Source organism: Chironomus tepperi, unplaced genomic scaffold (genome assembly GCF_022539635.2).
Source record: "Chironomus tepperi strain 1889 unplaced genomic scaffold, CSIRO-AGI_Ctep_v1 contig_401, whole genome shotgun sequence".
Taxonomy (NCBI): domain Eukaryota; kingdom Metazoa; phylum Arthropoda; class Insecta; order Diptera; family Chironomidae; genus Chironomus; species Chironomus tepperi.
The window spans coordinates 235,892-250,790 of NW_027226523.1; the positions used below are offsets into that span (position 1 = coordinate 235,892).

A 14,899-nucleotide genomic window follows, 5' to 3' on the forward strand; every position below is an offset into this window, starting at 1 on the left:
TTCTCAAAAGGCACAAATTTAATTAATTTATTGATTATAGACATAAAATTAAGCTTCATTTTCATTATCATCATCTGGTATTTGAGAATCTTCAACAGTTTTACTACTCGGCGTGTACAATTTAAAAGAATATTTTGATCGAGGAAATGAACCAGTATTAACAATCATGCAGTCAGAATGTGTTCTCTGGAAGTCTGTGCTGTTATCACCAACAACTATTAAATCAGGCAATGGATATAAACTTAATGCTGAATCAAAATCCCAATATGTAGGCATTACAAGTTGAATAAAAGGTGTGAGACTTGCTTGACACATCAAGGTACGAGCGAACTGGAATTAAAAATTGTCAAAATTAAGTTAACTAAATTTAATTATGATAGATATCTTACATGATCAGCAAGTTGACCAGTATCTGGGAATTTGATCGTATTCCTACACAATTTTCTTAGCAGATCAAGACGGCAAACGACAATTTGTTGTGTACAATATTGAAGTCTACAAGGATTTGTGGCTAAAATGACTCTTTTGTGCTTCTTCATCAAGTCTTGAACAATAGTTTGTGGTAAAGGTGGTCTAGGCAGAATATTTGCGGACGTAGGATCTTCAATGTCAGGTACAAGAACAATATCTGTTTCATTCTTAAGCGTAAATGTCAAGTCAAGGATATCAGCTAGTTGTGAAAATTTGCTTCTTAATAACGCTGGACTTCCTTTATTCTTCAAAAATGGTCCCATTAAAATAATAGCAATTGGCGGTGAGTCATCAAATCCAATAAAAAGTTTTTTAAGTTTGTCCATGACCATTGAGTCATCAAGCCAGCAATCAGACAGGAAAATCAAACTGGCACCAAAATTAAGTCTTTCATAGTCAAGAAGGCGTTTTGAATATTTTAATAAAGTTGGTGAAGGTCCACCCCAATAATTTTGTGTCCCAAAATATGCTCGACTACTTGTTGCTGGTTCCAAAGGAGGAAATCCTAAGCCATTGACCTTTAATACACCGTCATTGTATGATCCTTCAGCAAGCATAAATCCACCTTCTGTGTATAATCCTGAATGAAATTTAGCTTCACTTAAATCAATTGGAATTGCGCCTGTTGGATCTTCTAAGTAGAACTTTCCTTCCTTAAATTTTGACAATAATCCAAGCATGACAACTTCATTAACTGTTGATGCTGACAACAGATTCTCTGCATATTTCAATGAAAACTTTTTGGAATCATTTTCTGACGTTCTTATATTCTCATTGTGATTTGGTGCAAAAAGGTCGTGCCTTAAAATACGCTGTAAGATTGTATTGTATCTATTTCTGATGTATTCTGATCTGGATGTTGCTGGTGCCAGCAGCTTTCGTTGATTCTTTTTGATGATGAATTTCTTACTTTCTTTTATATACTCGTATGATGGAATATCAAATGCATTAATTACACTAAATACCGTCTCACTTTCCTCGTTAAAGTTATCGCGATTTGCTGAATCCTATTATAATTAAATGACTATTAATAAACTTTATTTTAATAAAGCATTAATGCTTACCCTCAAAATCGACTTGACATTATCAATTTCTATCGAATTATTTTCAATATTTTGATTCTGGATGTTAGTTAAAGCAGTTCCAAGAAACTTTTTTCGATCTTCCAGTGAAAATTCTTTTATTTTGTCAACAAGCAGCAAAGCTACTTCGGATCGCATTTGAAATCCTGACATTTTGAAGAATCTTGTAACTTCCAGCTTAATTTTATTCACATCCATTTTAAATCCTTTATTTAATTTATTTCTTGCACAAAACTGTTGATTTCAATTCCAGAGTTGTTTTTCGTAATTTTTAAAACCTTTTCCCGCGTAAATGTATAATCCAAAGTCAGTGAATAGCATATTTTTCTGAATGATGTTTTGTCGACATTTTGTCTGTTTGTCTGCTTAATTAAGGAAAATTATTGATTATAATTTTAAATCTTAATTGACATGTTTGTGTAAGATTAATGGAAGGTAATGTTTAATGTGGATTATTTAGTTTATAAGAGATATTCAATAGATTCAGCTCAGAAAAATGCGCTTTAGTCGATTGTAAGTAATCAAGTCATTGCTACTTAGATTAAAATACATCCAACAAAAAAAAAGGTTTTTATTATTTTTCATAGAATTAAATAAATAACAGTTGAGTTTAATAATTAAGATTAATTTATAGCATACAGATAGCTATGTAAAAAGCATAGAACAAGTAGTGATAAAAGATAATTAAAGGAATCAAGCGAAATTTAAAAAGAGCTTTACACAAAACAGCTGATTTTCTTTGTGTTTTTATTGATTTGCAAAAACTTTTTTTTTAATACCCCAATAAAGAAAAACAAAACTGTTGAAAATCACAAAACTTAATACTTAATTAAACTATTTACATAGAATAACCAAACAATTAAGTGATATAATAAGTAAATTAAGAAAATTTAAAAAATAAGATAAAATTTAAGGTGAAAAAAATATTTAATTAAATTAAGTATGGCAGTGAATGTCGACGAAGGAAATTGTTATGTTAATTTTAATCAGGACTATACGTAAGTAAAAATAAAGAATAATGGAACTAGCTTAACAGACTTTCGTACGTTCCAATCAGTTTTTATCGATTTTATAATTTTTTCTGCAAATCAACAAATATCTTCTGTCTGTTTGTGCCTAATAATCTGCATTTTAATGAGTATCTATTTATAGCATCGTCTAATTCAGTCACATAATATAATAATAGCATACAAATTGTAGTTAATAGACACATATCCTAAGGTGATTTTGATAAGCACTTGGTAATTTGCGTCTTTAATTGAGTCTATGTCGTATTCAGTTTGTTTTTGATTCTATGGCCTTGAAATGTTACGAATAAGTCAGTCATGTTAATGCGAAAAATATACTATACGCTTGTATGCTTACTACTTATTTCCTATACATTAGGTAGATATTCTTCTGCACTATTTTATCGCAAGATCATTAAACTTTCATTTTCAATCCACTGTGACTAATTTGTATAGACGTTGTATGAAACATCGAGATAAGGAATAGATACAGACTGCATAATGAACACAAATACGCGTTAGATTAATTGCACTTCTTTGTGCCATAATGACCATTCTATATGTCTAGAAAACTTGAATCCCTAATAAATGTTAAAAATCAATGAAATTGCCTCCAGACACAATTCTTTAATTAAAAGATTTTTTGAACGACAAAACTGATTGGAAGTTAAAGTAATTAACACAAAATAATTAATTGATTTCTTTTGTATACCAAATAATATTTGTAGATCGCTATCAGTTGGTTACAAGAATGCCTACAGTCTATTTGGATTAAATGATGTGGATCAACAGCTTGAATTGCTTAACTCGAACTTTGGAGATGATATATGTCTTGTTGAGCGTCTATTTAGTAGCTCATTGCTTGCACTTGTGTCAATGAATGCACCAAGGAAGTTAAAAGTATGTCACTTTAAGAAAGGAACAGAAATTTGCAATTACTCATATTCGAATACAATAAAAACTGTGAAATTAAATCGCGCTCGGCTTGTCGTTTGTTTAGAAGAAAGTCTTTATATACACAATATTCGGGATATGAAAGTCGTTCATACAATTCGAGATACTCCAATCAATTCAAATGGTATATGTGCATTAGCTGCCGACTCTGATAACTGTTATTTGGCATATCCTGGATCAGCTGTTACTGGTGAAATACAGATTTTTGATGCTGTTAATCTCAATGCAAAGACAATGATACCAGCACATGATTCTCCATTAGCGGCTATAGCATTCAGTTTAAATGGTGTGGAAATTGCATCGGCAAGTGAAAAAGGAACTGTTATTCGAGTCTTTTCGGTAAATGATGGAACAAAGCTCTACGAATTTCGACGTGGCGTTAAGCGATGCGTATCAATATCTTCCTTATCATTTTCCCTTTGCAATCAATATCTTTGCTGTAGTAGTAATACGGAAACGGTTCACATTTTTAAATTAGAAAAGGTACCGATCGCAGGCGAACGTACAGCATTAACTCAGAATCAAAATAATGTTGTTGGACACAAATCAGATGAAAATTGGATGGGATACTTGAAAAGTACTGTTGCCAGTTATCTTCCATACGCATTACCCACACAAGTTACAGATGTTTTAAATCAAGGACGTGCTTTTGCATCGGCTATGCTCCCCATATCTGGAATCAAACATACATGTGCTATCACGACCATCCAAAAGACGTTGAGGTTTGCATTTTTATACTTTTTGACTGACAATGTCCTGTTATTCATACTTTTAATTATAGATTGTTAGTTGCATCACAAAATGGATACATGTACATCTATTCAATTCCTCTTGACGGCGGCGAATGTCAGTTAATCAAAAAACATGGTAAATACACTTTATATTGACAGCTTTAGCTATATATGCTAATGGACTTTTTTTTACATATTTATTTTTATTTTTCGCATGACAGACTTGAAGAATGTCGATCAGGCATCAAAAGAACAGCCAATCGTCAGACAAGAATCGGCTCCAATAAATATTGCATAAAATTAATAATTGGCTCTTCATGTACTATATATATTTTTTATTCAAGTGAATTTTTTCCAAGAGAGTTTCTTTTGAAATAAGAACCACACCACAATTTATGACAGAAACATGTATTTTTACTTCTTATAAATTGATGATATTTCATGATAGAATTTTATCATGATTAAATTGATTGATGATGGATGATAATTAATAAAAGTTGATCTTTAATTTTAACGAACTTTTTACATTCCAAATGATTATTTTCATTGTTTTATGAATACCTGTGTAATAACTTAATTACAGCTTTTTATTGACATAAATAAATAACGGTTAAAAATTCAAATTGTGTCGTTCAAAAAAATTTATTCCATGAAAAATTGAATAATTCAACGGAAATGATGAACTTTTGATCCCGAGCGACACATCTGTATCTTGTGGCATTCATGTGATAACTATGTTGCAATGTCATACGACAAAAGAATCTTCACTGTCATTTACATTTGTCATGTGACTGTCACACGACAGTTTTATTAAATTTGCAATAATTAGTGTTGTGCAAGATATAACAAGTCAGTCATATCAAGGACAATATCATGTTGTGTCGCTCGGAGATTGTTTTGAAAGAGAAAAATAATTAAAATTTTTAAATGTAATTTTCAATGCAATCTACGTGGATAAATTAGTGGAAAAGCGATGGAAGAGGACAATAATAGTCCAAAATATGCAAAGCTGCTAGCAGAATACTCAAAGGTATCATATTTAATCATTTGTTTTGATTCCTTTATGCTTTTATCACCATTTTTCCGTTCAATTCATGAAAAAATTTAATTTATCATTTTTGTGATTAGCTACGGGCTCAGGCAAAAGTATTGAAGAATGCTGTGGTTGAGGAGAGAAATAAAGTATCCGTACTAGAAGAATCTTTGAGAATTAAAGATCAAAACTTGAGAAGAACTGAATCGGAAATTGATTCCATTAGTTTTAGAAATAAACAACTTGAGCATCGAGTTTCGTCGCTCCAAGATGATCTGCAAAACTTGAATAAGACAAAAGGTGGTGCAAATAAATCCAGTAAATCAAACTCATCAATTGGCATTAATCAAATCGATCCAATAATCTTTGAAGACTTCCAGAAAAAGATTATTGAATGTGCGCAACTATCATCAACGGTATTGTTCCTTATATACATAAAATTGAATTTTATATACCAATATACTTATGCAAGATGCTTTTATAGATTTCAGATAAGAACAATGAAATTGAAATGTATATAAATCGTATTAAAGATCTCGAATTACATGTATCAAAATTGAGTAACAATCATTCAGAAACAGAGAAGAAATTGCGTAGGGAAATTGAGGTGCTATCAAGTAAAAATACAGAGTTAGAAACGAAAATAATAGAAGCTACAAGTCAATTGGGAAGTGAAGGCGATTCAACAAGTTTGAAAAGTGACTCAACAATGCCCATTAGCAATCTTGTGTCGAGTACCAATCATACAGATGATCGAATTGCATTCCTTGAAAAAGAACTGAATCATTATCGTACGCAATATGAGTTACTCAAAATTAATGATGCCTTAAGAATGGACGAGCATCTTGTTTCGCAATCAAATCAGTTGCAAAATTTGAATTGTAATAATAACAGTAATCAGACGACATCAACAACACGAAAAGTACTCTCATCACAATCATCAACATCATCTTCTATGTCCAATAACAATCATTCGACTTTTGTAAATTATCCGACGAGCAGTCAGAGCAGTGGAAGCAAATCATCTCCATGTCAGTCTAAAAGGTATGAATTTGCTTGCAAGTTTTATGTGCAATTTTGCGTACAAGTTTTACATAAAAACTTGCGTAAAAGTTTTACGTAAGGATTTACGTACGTCATTTGACTACGTATTACGTAATCGATTCACATTTAAGATAATCTCTAACGGATTCCCTCATTTCAGCCTTCCAGAAACGAAATGCGACGATGATCATGAAATAGTCTTGAACCGTGACCAAGTTGTGTACGAACATTTTAGCAAACGATTTGAGGAACTATTTCAAGAGAAAAGTAGAGCCGAGTCGAAAGTTATTAATTACATGACAGAGGTAAGCATTTATGAAAAAATGTAAAGCAAATATGACATGACTAAAATTTTACATTTTCATATTTCAGTGTGAGACTTTAAAAAATAACATCGAATTGTTGGCAGATGAAATTGAGGAGAAAGATAAGAGTATTGTTGATATTAAGGCGTTATATGTTCGACTAGAGGAAGACTTCATAACGACGAGAGTGAATTATGAGGAACAGATTTGCGTTTTAACTGATCAAGTGATAAATTTGAGCGACCAACTCGCAACAAGATAAACCATTACTATAACTTTGTTTAAATTCAGACCCGATTTATCTCATATTTTTGCGTTATTAACTGGAAATGCTAGTAATGAGTTATATATTATATATAAATGTATTATTATGAATGATAATAAAAGAAAGTTCTATGTTAATTAAAGTAGGTATTGCGAAGAGTAATTTATTTACAAGGGCATGGGTCAACATATTCAATCTAAACTTTACTGGATGTCTGATTTCATCCAGTTCTACTTAAAATTATTCAGCATTAGTCTATTTTGATATTAAATGAAGCACCACATGAACAGCCGCCGTCAGCCTTAGGATTATTAATTATCCTAAATCCAGATCTAATTAATTCTGTGTGAAAATCTACGGTTGATCCTGAAATATATTCAATTGAGGTTTCGTCTATCACTACTTTAGCATCATCTGGCCCAAATTTTAAGTCATCTGGATTTAATTTGTTATCAATGTCGAGTTTGTACTGAAATCCACTGCATCCACCGCCCTAAAATTACAATCAATTGGATTATTCAATTTATATTCGCTGGATGTTTGTAAAAATTACCTCAACGACAACTCTTAAGAATGATCCATCTTGACAGATTTCTCTTAATCTTTTCACACACGAATCACTTAATTTCAGATCGTGCTTTATCTCATTTTGCTGAGTTTCAGTAGAAAATTTAGATAATCTTCCGAACAAAAATATATTTCGGCGAGAACTGCAAGAACAAACAATGAATTAAGAATCTAATGAAATTAAAACAATATATACTTATTAAGCAGTTGCTTGATAATATTTGCCATTGAAATCACACTGTATTTGATAAGAAAATTTAATTTTTTTGAATTTTGTTTGTGGAAACAAATGAAATGAAAACAAATTTTTTGACAGTTTCTCTGACAGCAAACAGCTGATTGTATTGAGAGCTTTTTATACAGTGAGAAAATGTGAGAATAAAATAGTTAAGCACTATACAGGAATTAAGTAACATATTAAATTCATTAATTTCTTGAATTTTGTTGAAATTTTTAGATTTTAACGATTTAAAAATTTAAATCAAAACGGCCTTGAAAAATTTGAATTAAGTCTAAAATTTGAAAGCAATCAAAAATCACATTGATTTGTCCAAAAAAGTTATTTTAATTAGTTAAAACATTTCTAGCCATTGTTATAAGTTATAAAATGCATAACAATGACAGTCCATAACTGGTGATTCATCCCACAGTAGCTGTGAGAGAAAATCTCCTCTCTTTCCTCAGTTCATTCACAAAATCGTTCATGAACGGACGAAAAAAGCAGCTTTTCTGCTTAATTTTACTTTAATTTGCATAACTCGACAAATTTGCTTGAATGGGTAAGTTCCAAACCTTTTAACTTAATTAAATATACAATAATCTTGTGAAATCAAGTGCCTTAAGTGAATTAACGTGTATTGTTGACAAAATATCTCGAATCATATGGGAAGTTTAGTGATAAATCTTCAGTGTGAACCTTAAAAAAGCATTAAAATCATCTAAAATTAGATTTTTCTGCAAGCAAGAAACTTGTTACATCTAAAAATAAATCGGAAACAACATAAAATTTATTTTTAATGCTTTCTAATTGTTATATTTATATTAATTAGACGACGACAAAGAGAAGCTGGATAATGATTGGTACATCGCAGCTAGAAACCAAAGTCTATTAAAGAATGAATCGGCAGGAGATCGACGCCAGCTATTAGACGATAACAATGCAAAAATTAAAACAAAGTCATTTCTAGGGAATGAAATAAGTGAACTAAATGCAATGTCCAAACTTAGTCTTCTGGATGGAGATGATGAGAAATTGAAAATGGATGATAAGTAAGTATTAGTGATCTTTTTTACCACGAAATTTACACAAATGATTCACGTTTATTCGATCAAAAATAATACAAGACAAGACAAGAAAAAACAGTGAATTCCCTATCATAAAATGTAAAGTGATAATATATAATATTACGTCTAGTGTCTCTGTTCGGTCATCGTTACTAGCCAAAGATGAGTTATTGAATGATTTATATGGAAATAGAAGATTTTTGTAAGTTCAAAGGTATTTGTTCTTGTGTGTAGAGAGTTACTTTTGGTTTTATTTGGTATGGTTTGGTTTATTTTGAATGCCGCTTGCTGAAATTGTGCGTGTATATTCGATTTATTCTTACTTACAATCGACCTTCATACAGATTGTCAGCATACTGTTTTATTTTCCATTCATTTCCGGTTTTGCTCTTAATTTTGTTTGCTGTGGATTTAAAAATTATATATTCTTTAAGTAGGAATTTTTAATGACGATGCTTGTGACGTAGCTTAACAAGTTCTGCAATAATATTAATTTCATTATTTCTCGTAATTTTCAGAGCGTCAAAGGAAGAAAGTCCAACTAATACATCAGTTCGCTCATCTATGAAGTTCGATGAACCAAATGAAGATGAGAGTGATCAAGATTTTGAAGTAATTTCTAAGACACAATCTGATTTATTTATTCACGTAAATGGAAATGAAAATGGATATGATGAGACAGATTTTCCAGAAAATCCCTTTGGCGACAGAGAGGGGATTACAAACCCTTCGCTATTTTTTAATGACGGAAGTCGTTCAGTTGATTACGTGCTAGTATGGAAGACAGCTTTATCACCAGATGGAACTGATGAAACAGATGCATTAAGGGATAAATTAGAGAAAATTAAGAAGGAAGAAGAAGCTAAAGCTGCAAGACGTGAAGTTTTTGAGGAGAATCTAAAAATTGAGGGACTTCAGCTTGAGAATTTTGTTGTCGATGATGAGATTCATTTTGTAAAGATTCATGCACCATTGGAAGTTCTGAGAAGATATGCAGAAATCTTGAAATTACGTATGCCAATGAAAGAGGTAAGTGTCAAGAATCTAAAAAGTTATATCAAGTTATGTTCTCATTCAAGAAACAATATTCTATTCGCATGCAAACTCAATTAGAAATAGATTACACTTAAAAACTCAAAGAACCGTTTCAGACCCAAAATACTACATAAACACTAGACTATGCGCATTAGACTTCATCTGTTTGTTATAATTGTTTTAACAGCTTTCAATATAGAATTTTAGACATTTTAATAATGCCTGGAAAGTTTAATTCAATTTCAGGACGTTCAACACTTTTTTAAAGTCAAAACGGTTCGCGTACGTATTTTTCAATGTAGGTCTTACGTTTACATAGTGCGCATTCTTGTATATAATGCGCATGCTTTTACGTTATCCATTGATATGCGTAAATCCTTCCGTAAGAATATTTTACGTATACGTAACAGAATTAACATTTTTCGTAAAAAACTAACTTCTACGTATACGTAATTCCCATTTTCGTGATTTTCAAACATTTATCGACCCTTCCCTTTTTAAGTTCATTGTGTCCTTTATGCAAATATACTGAATTAATTTGTTGTTTGAGAACATAAATATATCCTTTTGGAAACAAAAAAACAAAACAACATCGCATGAACGAACTCATAATCTTCGTATATTTTAATTAAATGTGAAAAGTGCCATTAATATGCGTGAAATTGTCTTTTGGGAGATAAAAACATAGCACAAGTTTTTTTTTACATATGCACAAAAGGAACAACACGAAACAAACGAGTTTCAACATAAATTATGTATATACCCAAAAACAAAAAAGTTACAAATCTAATTATATATCATACTAAATTTAATTTAAACTATTACAGTCTTTATGTATGCAAAAGGCCTATAATCTTCAAAGACGGGCAACATTTATTGACAAGGTGGAGACAAAATTTTTTTGATGATTTCTTTTTTATTCAAATTTATATATTGAGGTTTTTTGGTAAAGCTTAGCTCTTATTAATCCCAACTTTTTCCTATGAATGTATTTGTAATGCGTTAACAAAATTAACACGAACTTGCGATTTCCCACTAACATCAAATAAGTGTAGTGAAAAGTTTTTTACAAATTAATCTTAATTAACTCTAACAAATGACCAAATTTTGAACGATTTTAAGGAATTTTGCATGGGGCAATGAGTTGGAGATGATGTGTAAAAGAAGGTTGCTTTGATTTAAATTATGTATATTTTCGACACTTGTATGCACTTTTATGCAAGTATTTCATACAAGTGCGCATATCGCATACAATGTGCGCGCAGTTTACGTTACATAAATTTTAAATAATTTTCAACCGTTAATTTTGAAATATATTTTGATCGTTATTTTAAATGTTCGATTAATTTCAATTAAAGCAACACTTAACACAAAATTTTCAATTTGTTCTCCTTTGGCATTTCTTCAACACTATATTAATGACACTAATCTTATTTTGCAGATTCCTGGATTGACGACTGTTAGTGAACGTACAAAATCAACATTTAATCAATTTATGAAAGGTTTTATGAGAAAAATTTTTATTGATGAGAAGCACTTTCCGCCGATCTCACATCGTTTTACAGCTATATATTCTCGTGATAAAGAATATCTATTCGATTTACAACAGCCAAATTTTTTCACAACATGGGTTCGTGCGCGAGTCGTTCAATTCATTTTAGATCGCCAAAGATTCTCGAAAGAACAAGCACATGATTTTAGTTTTGGAATCGAGAGATTAGTTGAGGATGAGACTTATATTGCTGCTTATGCACTTCATGACGGTGAACTTTCTACGAGAGGTAGCAGACGTCATTTACTTTACACAAAATGGGCAAGTGTGAGCAAAATATACAAATGTCAACCTCTCGATTATATAAAGAATTACTTTGGTGTTAAAATTGGAATCTATTTTGCATGGCTTGGGTGAGTAAAAGTTAGAGTACGACAATTCCATGCAAGTAGGCGTATACTGTTTGCAAGTCTTGCATACAAGTGTTAAAATTTACATGATATTCTTCTTGACTGGCAAACAGTATCCTCTACTTGCATGTCTGTCGAACGCTAGAAAAAGTGTCAATGAGTCACTGTTAATTTCTGTGTAATTTTCGTGATTGTAGATATTATACGTATATGTTGATTCTAGCATCAATCGCTGGAATAATTAGCTTTTTCTACTCGATCAAATTGATGAATCAGAATCCGATCACCGAGCAAGTATGTCAAGAAAATAAGACATATGTGATGTGTCCACTGTGTGACAATTTATGTGACTATTGGAACCTCAATGAAACGTGCCTACAATCTCAGATAACGTCACTTTTTGACAATCATGTAACGGTCATTTTTGCCATTTTCATGTCCTTCTGGGCTGCTTTATTTCTTGAAAATTGGAAACGTTATAGTGCAGAAATTACTCATCGATGGGATTTAACTGGTTTTGATGTGCATGAAGAACATCCAAGGCCTCAATGTAAGTTAAATTATTAACGATTTTGTTCCAATTGAAATTTAATTAAATATTCAACAGACCTAGCCCGACTAAAATCAATCAAAAGAGAGAAAAAGGATTATGTGACAAATGTATCGGAACCAAATGTCCCTTTTTGGAGAATGAAACTTCCTGCAACTCTTCTGTCCATTTCGGTTGTGTTACTTTTAATTGCATGTGCCGTTGCAACTGTTCTTGGTGTTGTTTTATATCGCATGTCTGTTTTAGCATCACTGAGTTTTTATCGGGACTTATCCACTTCCTTTACAATTTTATTTACAACCACAACTGCGGCTATCATCAACTTGATTCTCATTGTAAGTCAATTTAATGCCAATTTTTGTATACACATGAAAATTAATTTCGTATATTTTATATTCCCAGGTTATAATGAATTATGCTTATGAATCTCTTGCTGAGTGGCTAACGGAACTCGAATTGCTAAGAACTCAGACTGAATTCGATGACAGCTTAACGCTTAAAATTTATCTTCTACAATTTGTTAACTACTATGCGAGTATATTCTATATAGCTTTTTTCAAAGGCAAGTTCATCGGATCACCAAAGGTAATCCCCAAACTATTTATATACATTTTCTCATTGAGAAAAAATGCTCTGATTCGTATTTTGTCAAGCTATGTTCCTTACCTAGCTCAATTTAAATTACGGATTACATTTTAAATTTGAAGGGCCTAAAACTATGTTATTTACAATTTTGAAAAATCCGTTATATTTTAAATATTTTTTATCCGTTATTTTGGTTGCAATAATTTTTGTCAACTTAAAATATATGCGGGCATTTTACGAAGAAAAAGCGTTATCATCAAGTCCGATGACTACATCAACTTAATCAATTGACTGCAATTAAGTAAATAATCCTTGACCTGAATTTTCTTTATTTCCTTTGTTTTATTTACAGAGTTACAATAGATTTTTCGATTTTCGTCAAGAAGAATGCGGTATCGGTGGATGTCTTATGGAGTTGTTTATTCAATTGGCTATTATTATGATAGGTTAATAGACTTAATTTAGTAACAAAGAGAATTTAATGAACTCATCTTTCACTCTATGCTTTTAGGTAAACAAACAATGAATGCAGGTGTTGAAATGCTTTGGCCAGTACTCAAGAAATATTACAATCGATTGAGTTTAAGAACTGGAAAAAATCGTGATGGATCATTAAAGAAAGATAAGAGATACGTAAATGATTTGAAATTGATTGAATTTGGATCGAGAGGACTATTTCCTGAATATTTGGAAATGATTCTTCAATATGGATTTATTACGATTTTCGTAGTGGCATTTCCTCTAGCACCATTTTTTGCCTTAATTAATAACATCTTTGAGATGAGATTTGATGCCAAAAAATTACTCCAGCATTATCGACGCCCAATTTTTGCAAGAGTCAGAAGCATTGGAATTTGGTATCGAATATTAGACTGTATTAGTAAACTTAGTGTCATTACGAATGGCTTCATCATTGCATTTACAAGTGACTTTATACCTCGTCTCGTATATGTCTTATATTACTCAGAGCATGGTAATCTCACAGGATATGTTGATTGGACATTGGCCAAATTTGATGTTTTAGAGTTTAAGAATGGAACTCAACCATTAAGGACAGATTTTAAGAATATTACAGAATGTCGTTATCAAGATTTCCGATATCCACCAAATCATCCAAATGAATATGCCAGGACAGCTGAATTTTGGAATGTTATGGCTGCTCGACTGATATTTGTAGTGATTTTCGAGAATACTGTTGCTGTAGTTATGCTGCTCGTTAGATGGCTTATACCAGATGTGTCGGCAGAACTAAGAGATCAGATTCGTAGAGAAGCTTACATCACAAATGAAATTATTATTAAGAAAGAAGCAGAAATAGCATCAGCTAGAAGTAGAACTAAAAATTATATTCAAAGTGCATCAAAATGGAATCGATTATTGGCAAATGATTTAACTGGATCGCAGCTTGATCTATTCATACACAATGAAGATGAGTCACGAGCAAGAGCACGATCAAGAAAGAGTAATAAAGTACAGAATTTTATTGACAATGAAGTTCAAAGAGAGGAAAATCATAAAAATAACAATAATCGGGAAGAAACGAATGTTTAAAAAAATTATTTGACTTATTTACATTAAATTATCTCATTGTGACTTATTAATCGTTAATTTTAGAATCTTCCCAGTTATGCCAAAATGACCAAAAACAAAATGTTATAAAGAACTGATTTATAAGAAAGATATTGTACGCATGGTGCCATTGACTGCCATGTTATTTATACTACTGCTGCTGCTTTAAGCGTGATTTTTATATAGGTTGCTATATTTTTAGAGTCAATAATACTCGAATTGTTACCCAGAAGGATCTGATTAGACCAGATTAAGCTTTTTTAAATGAAACTTTTAATTTGATTAACCACATTTTGTGATAATTGTGTTGTGTCTTATAAAAATAGAAAGCTTATAGCTTATAAAAATGCACAATTGTACTAATTTTAATGTCCTTGAACTAGCATTTATTATGAATAAATGTCGTAAATTGAAAACATCGAAAGAAAGTTGTTTAATTTATTATTTTTCAGCAATCTAGGATGTCATGCTGTGTGAGTCTTTAACGGTTTTGCAAAAAATTATTGAAAATTTTC

General features: G+C 31.3%; 4 protein-coding genes across 6 annotated transcripts; 3 read left to right on the plus strand and 1 right to left on the minus strand.

Moving 5' to 3' along the window:
* Nucleotides 1–15: 15 nt before the first annotated feature.
* On the minus strand, nt 16–1,837 carry PolE2 (DNA polymerase epsilon subunit 2). The gene is made up of 3 exons (XM_070648496.1): nt 1,536–1,837; nt 390–1,478; nt 16–330 (listed from the first exon to the last, which is right to left on the minus strand). Exons 1-3 carry the CDS (start codon nt 1,749–1,751, stop codon nt 49–51), a joined length of 1,587 nt encoding a protein of 528 aa, XP_070504597.1. The 5' UTR covers nt 1,752–1,837; the 3' UTR covers nt 16–48.
* Nucleotides 1,838–2,098: 261 nt separating this feature from the next.
* Nucleotides 2,099–4,763, plus strand: Atg18a (Autophagy-related 18a). The gene is made up of 4 exons (XM_070648489.1): nt 2,099–2,551; nt 3,289–4,236; nt 4,296–4,381; nt 4,467–4,763. The coding sequence occupies exons 1-4, from the start codon at nt 2,496–2,498 to the stop codon at nt 4,541–4,543; spliced, it is 1,167 nt and encodes a 388-aa protein (XP_070504590.1). The 5' UTR covers nt 2,099–2,495; the 3' UTR covers nt 4,544–4,763.
* Nucleotides 4,764–5,113: 350 nt separating this feature from the next.
* LOC139096742 (protein phosphatase 1 regulatory subunit 21) lies at nt 5,114–7,037 on the plus strand. Its single transcript, XM_070648490.1, has 5 exons — nt 5,114–5,275; nt 5,374–5,694; nt 5,763–6,322; nt 6,483–6,627; nt 6,695–7,037. The coding sequence occupies exons 1-5, from the start codon at nt 5,219–5,221 to the stop codon at nt 6,887–6,889; spliced, it is 1,278 nt and encodes a 425-aa protein (XP_070504591.1). The 5' UTR covers nt 5,114–5,218; the 3' UTR covers nt 6,890–7,037.
* A 1,042-nt stretch (nt 7,038–8,079) lies between these two features.
* Nucleotides 8,080–14,804, plus strand: subdued (anoctamin 1). Of its 3 annotated transcripts, XM_070648492.1 has the most exons (11): nt 8,080–8,238; nt 8,509–8,728; nt 8,874–8,945; nt 9,262–9,772; nt 10,606–10,662; nt 11,220–11,683; nt 11,878–12,230; nt 12,288–12,565; nt 12,633–12,815; nt 13,168–13,261; nt 13,327–14,804. In XM_070648492.1, the coding sequence occupies exons 1-11, from the start codon at nt 8,235–8,237 to the stop codon at nt 14,364–14,366; spliced, it is 3,276 nt and encodes a 1,091-aa protein (XP_070504593.1). In that variant the 5' UTR covers nt 8,080–8,234; the 3' UTR covers nt 14,367–14,804. The 3 variants fall into 3 exon arrangements, with proteins under 3 accessions (XP_070504593.1, XP_070504594.1, XP_070504595.1); XM_070648493.1 differs by lacking the exon at nt 10,606–10,662; XM_070648494.1 differs by lacking the exon at nt 8,874–8,945 and having other exon boundaries at nt 13,327–14,803.
* Nucleotides 14,805–14,899: the final 95 nt, after the last annotated feature.

What these genes read in the sequence shown, in the direction of transcription:
- PolE2 (XM_070648496.1), bottom strand. Translation starts at nt 1,751, where the DNA reads ATGGATGTGAATAAAATTAAGCTGGAAGTTACAAGATTCTTCAAAATG. An exon ending in ATGTCAAGTCGATTTTGAGG is followed by an intron (nt 1,479 to 1,535) that starts GTAAGCATTAAT and finishes TAATTATAATAG; the next exon opens with GATTCAGCAAATCGCGATAA. An exon ending in CTGGTCAACTTGCTGATCAT is followed by an intron (nt 331 to 389) that starts GTAAGATATCTA and finishes TTTTAATTCCAG; the next exon opens with TTCGCTCGTACCTTGATGTG.
- Atg18a (XM_070648489.1), top strand. Translation starts at nt 2,496, where the DNA reads ATGGCAGTGAATGTCGACGAAGGAAATTGTTATGTTAATTTTAATCAG. An exon ending in AATTTTAATCAGGACTATAC is followed by an intron (nt 2,552 to 3,288) that starts GTAAGTAAAAAT and finishes TAATATTTGTAG; the next exon opens with ATCGCTATCAGTTGGTTACA. An exon ending in TCAGTTAATCAAAAAACATG is followed by an intron (nt 4,382 to 4,466) that starts GTAAATACACTT and finishes TTCGCATGACAG; the next exon opens with ACTTGAAGAATGTCGATCAG.
- LOC139096742 (XM_070648490.1), top strand. Translation starts at nt 5,219, where the DNA reads ATGGAAGAGGACAATAATAGTCCAAAATATGCAAAGCTGCTAGCAGAA. An exon ending in GTGCGCAACTATCATCAACG is followed by an intron (nt 5,695 to 5,762) that starts GTATTGTTCCTT and finishes ATGCTTTTATAG; the next exon opens with ATTTCAGATAAGAACAATGA. An exon ending in TCTCCATGTCAGTCTAAAAG is followed by an intron (nt 6,323 to 6,482) that starts GTATGAATTTGC and finishes CCCTCATTTCAG; the next exon opens with CCTTCCAGAAACGAAATGCG.
- subdued (XM_070648492.1), top strand. An exon ending in TATGGAAATAGAAGATTTTT is followed by an intron (nt 8,946 to 9,261) that starts GTAAGTTCAAAG and finishes CGTAATTTTCAG; the next exon opens with AGCGTCAAAGGAAGAAAGTC. An exon ending in ATCTATTTTGCATGGCTTGG is followed by an intron (nt 11,684 to 11,877) that starts GTGAGTAAAAGT and finishes TCGTGATTGTAG; the next exon opens with ATATTATACGTATATGTTGA.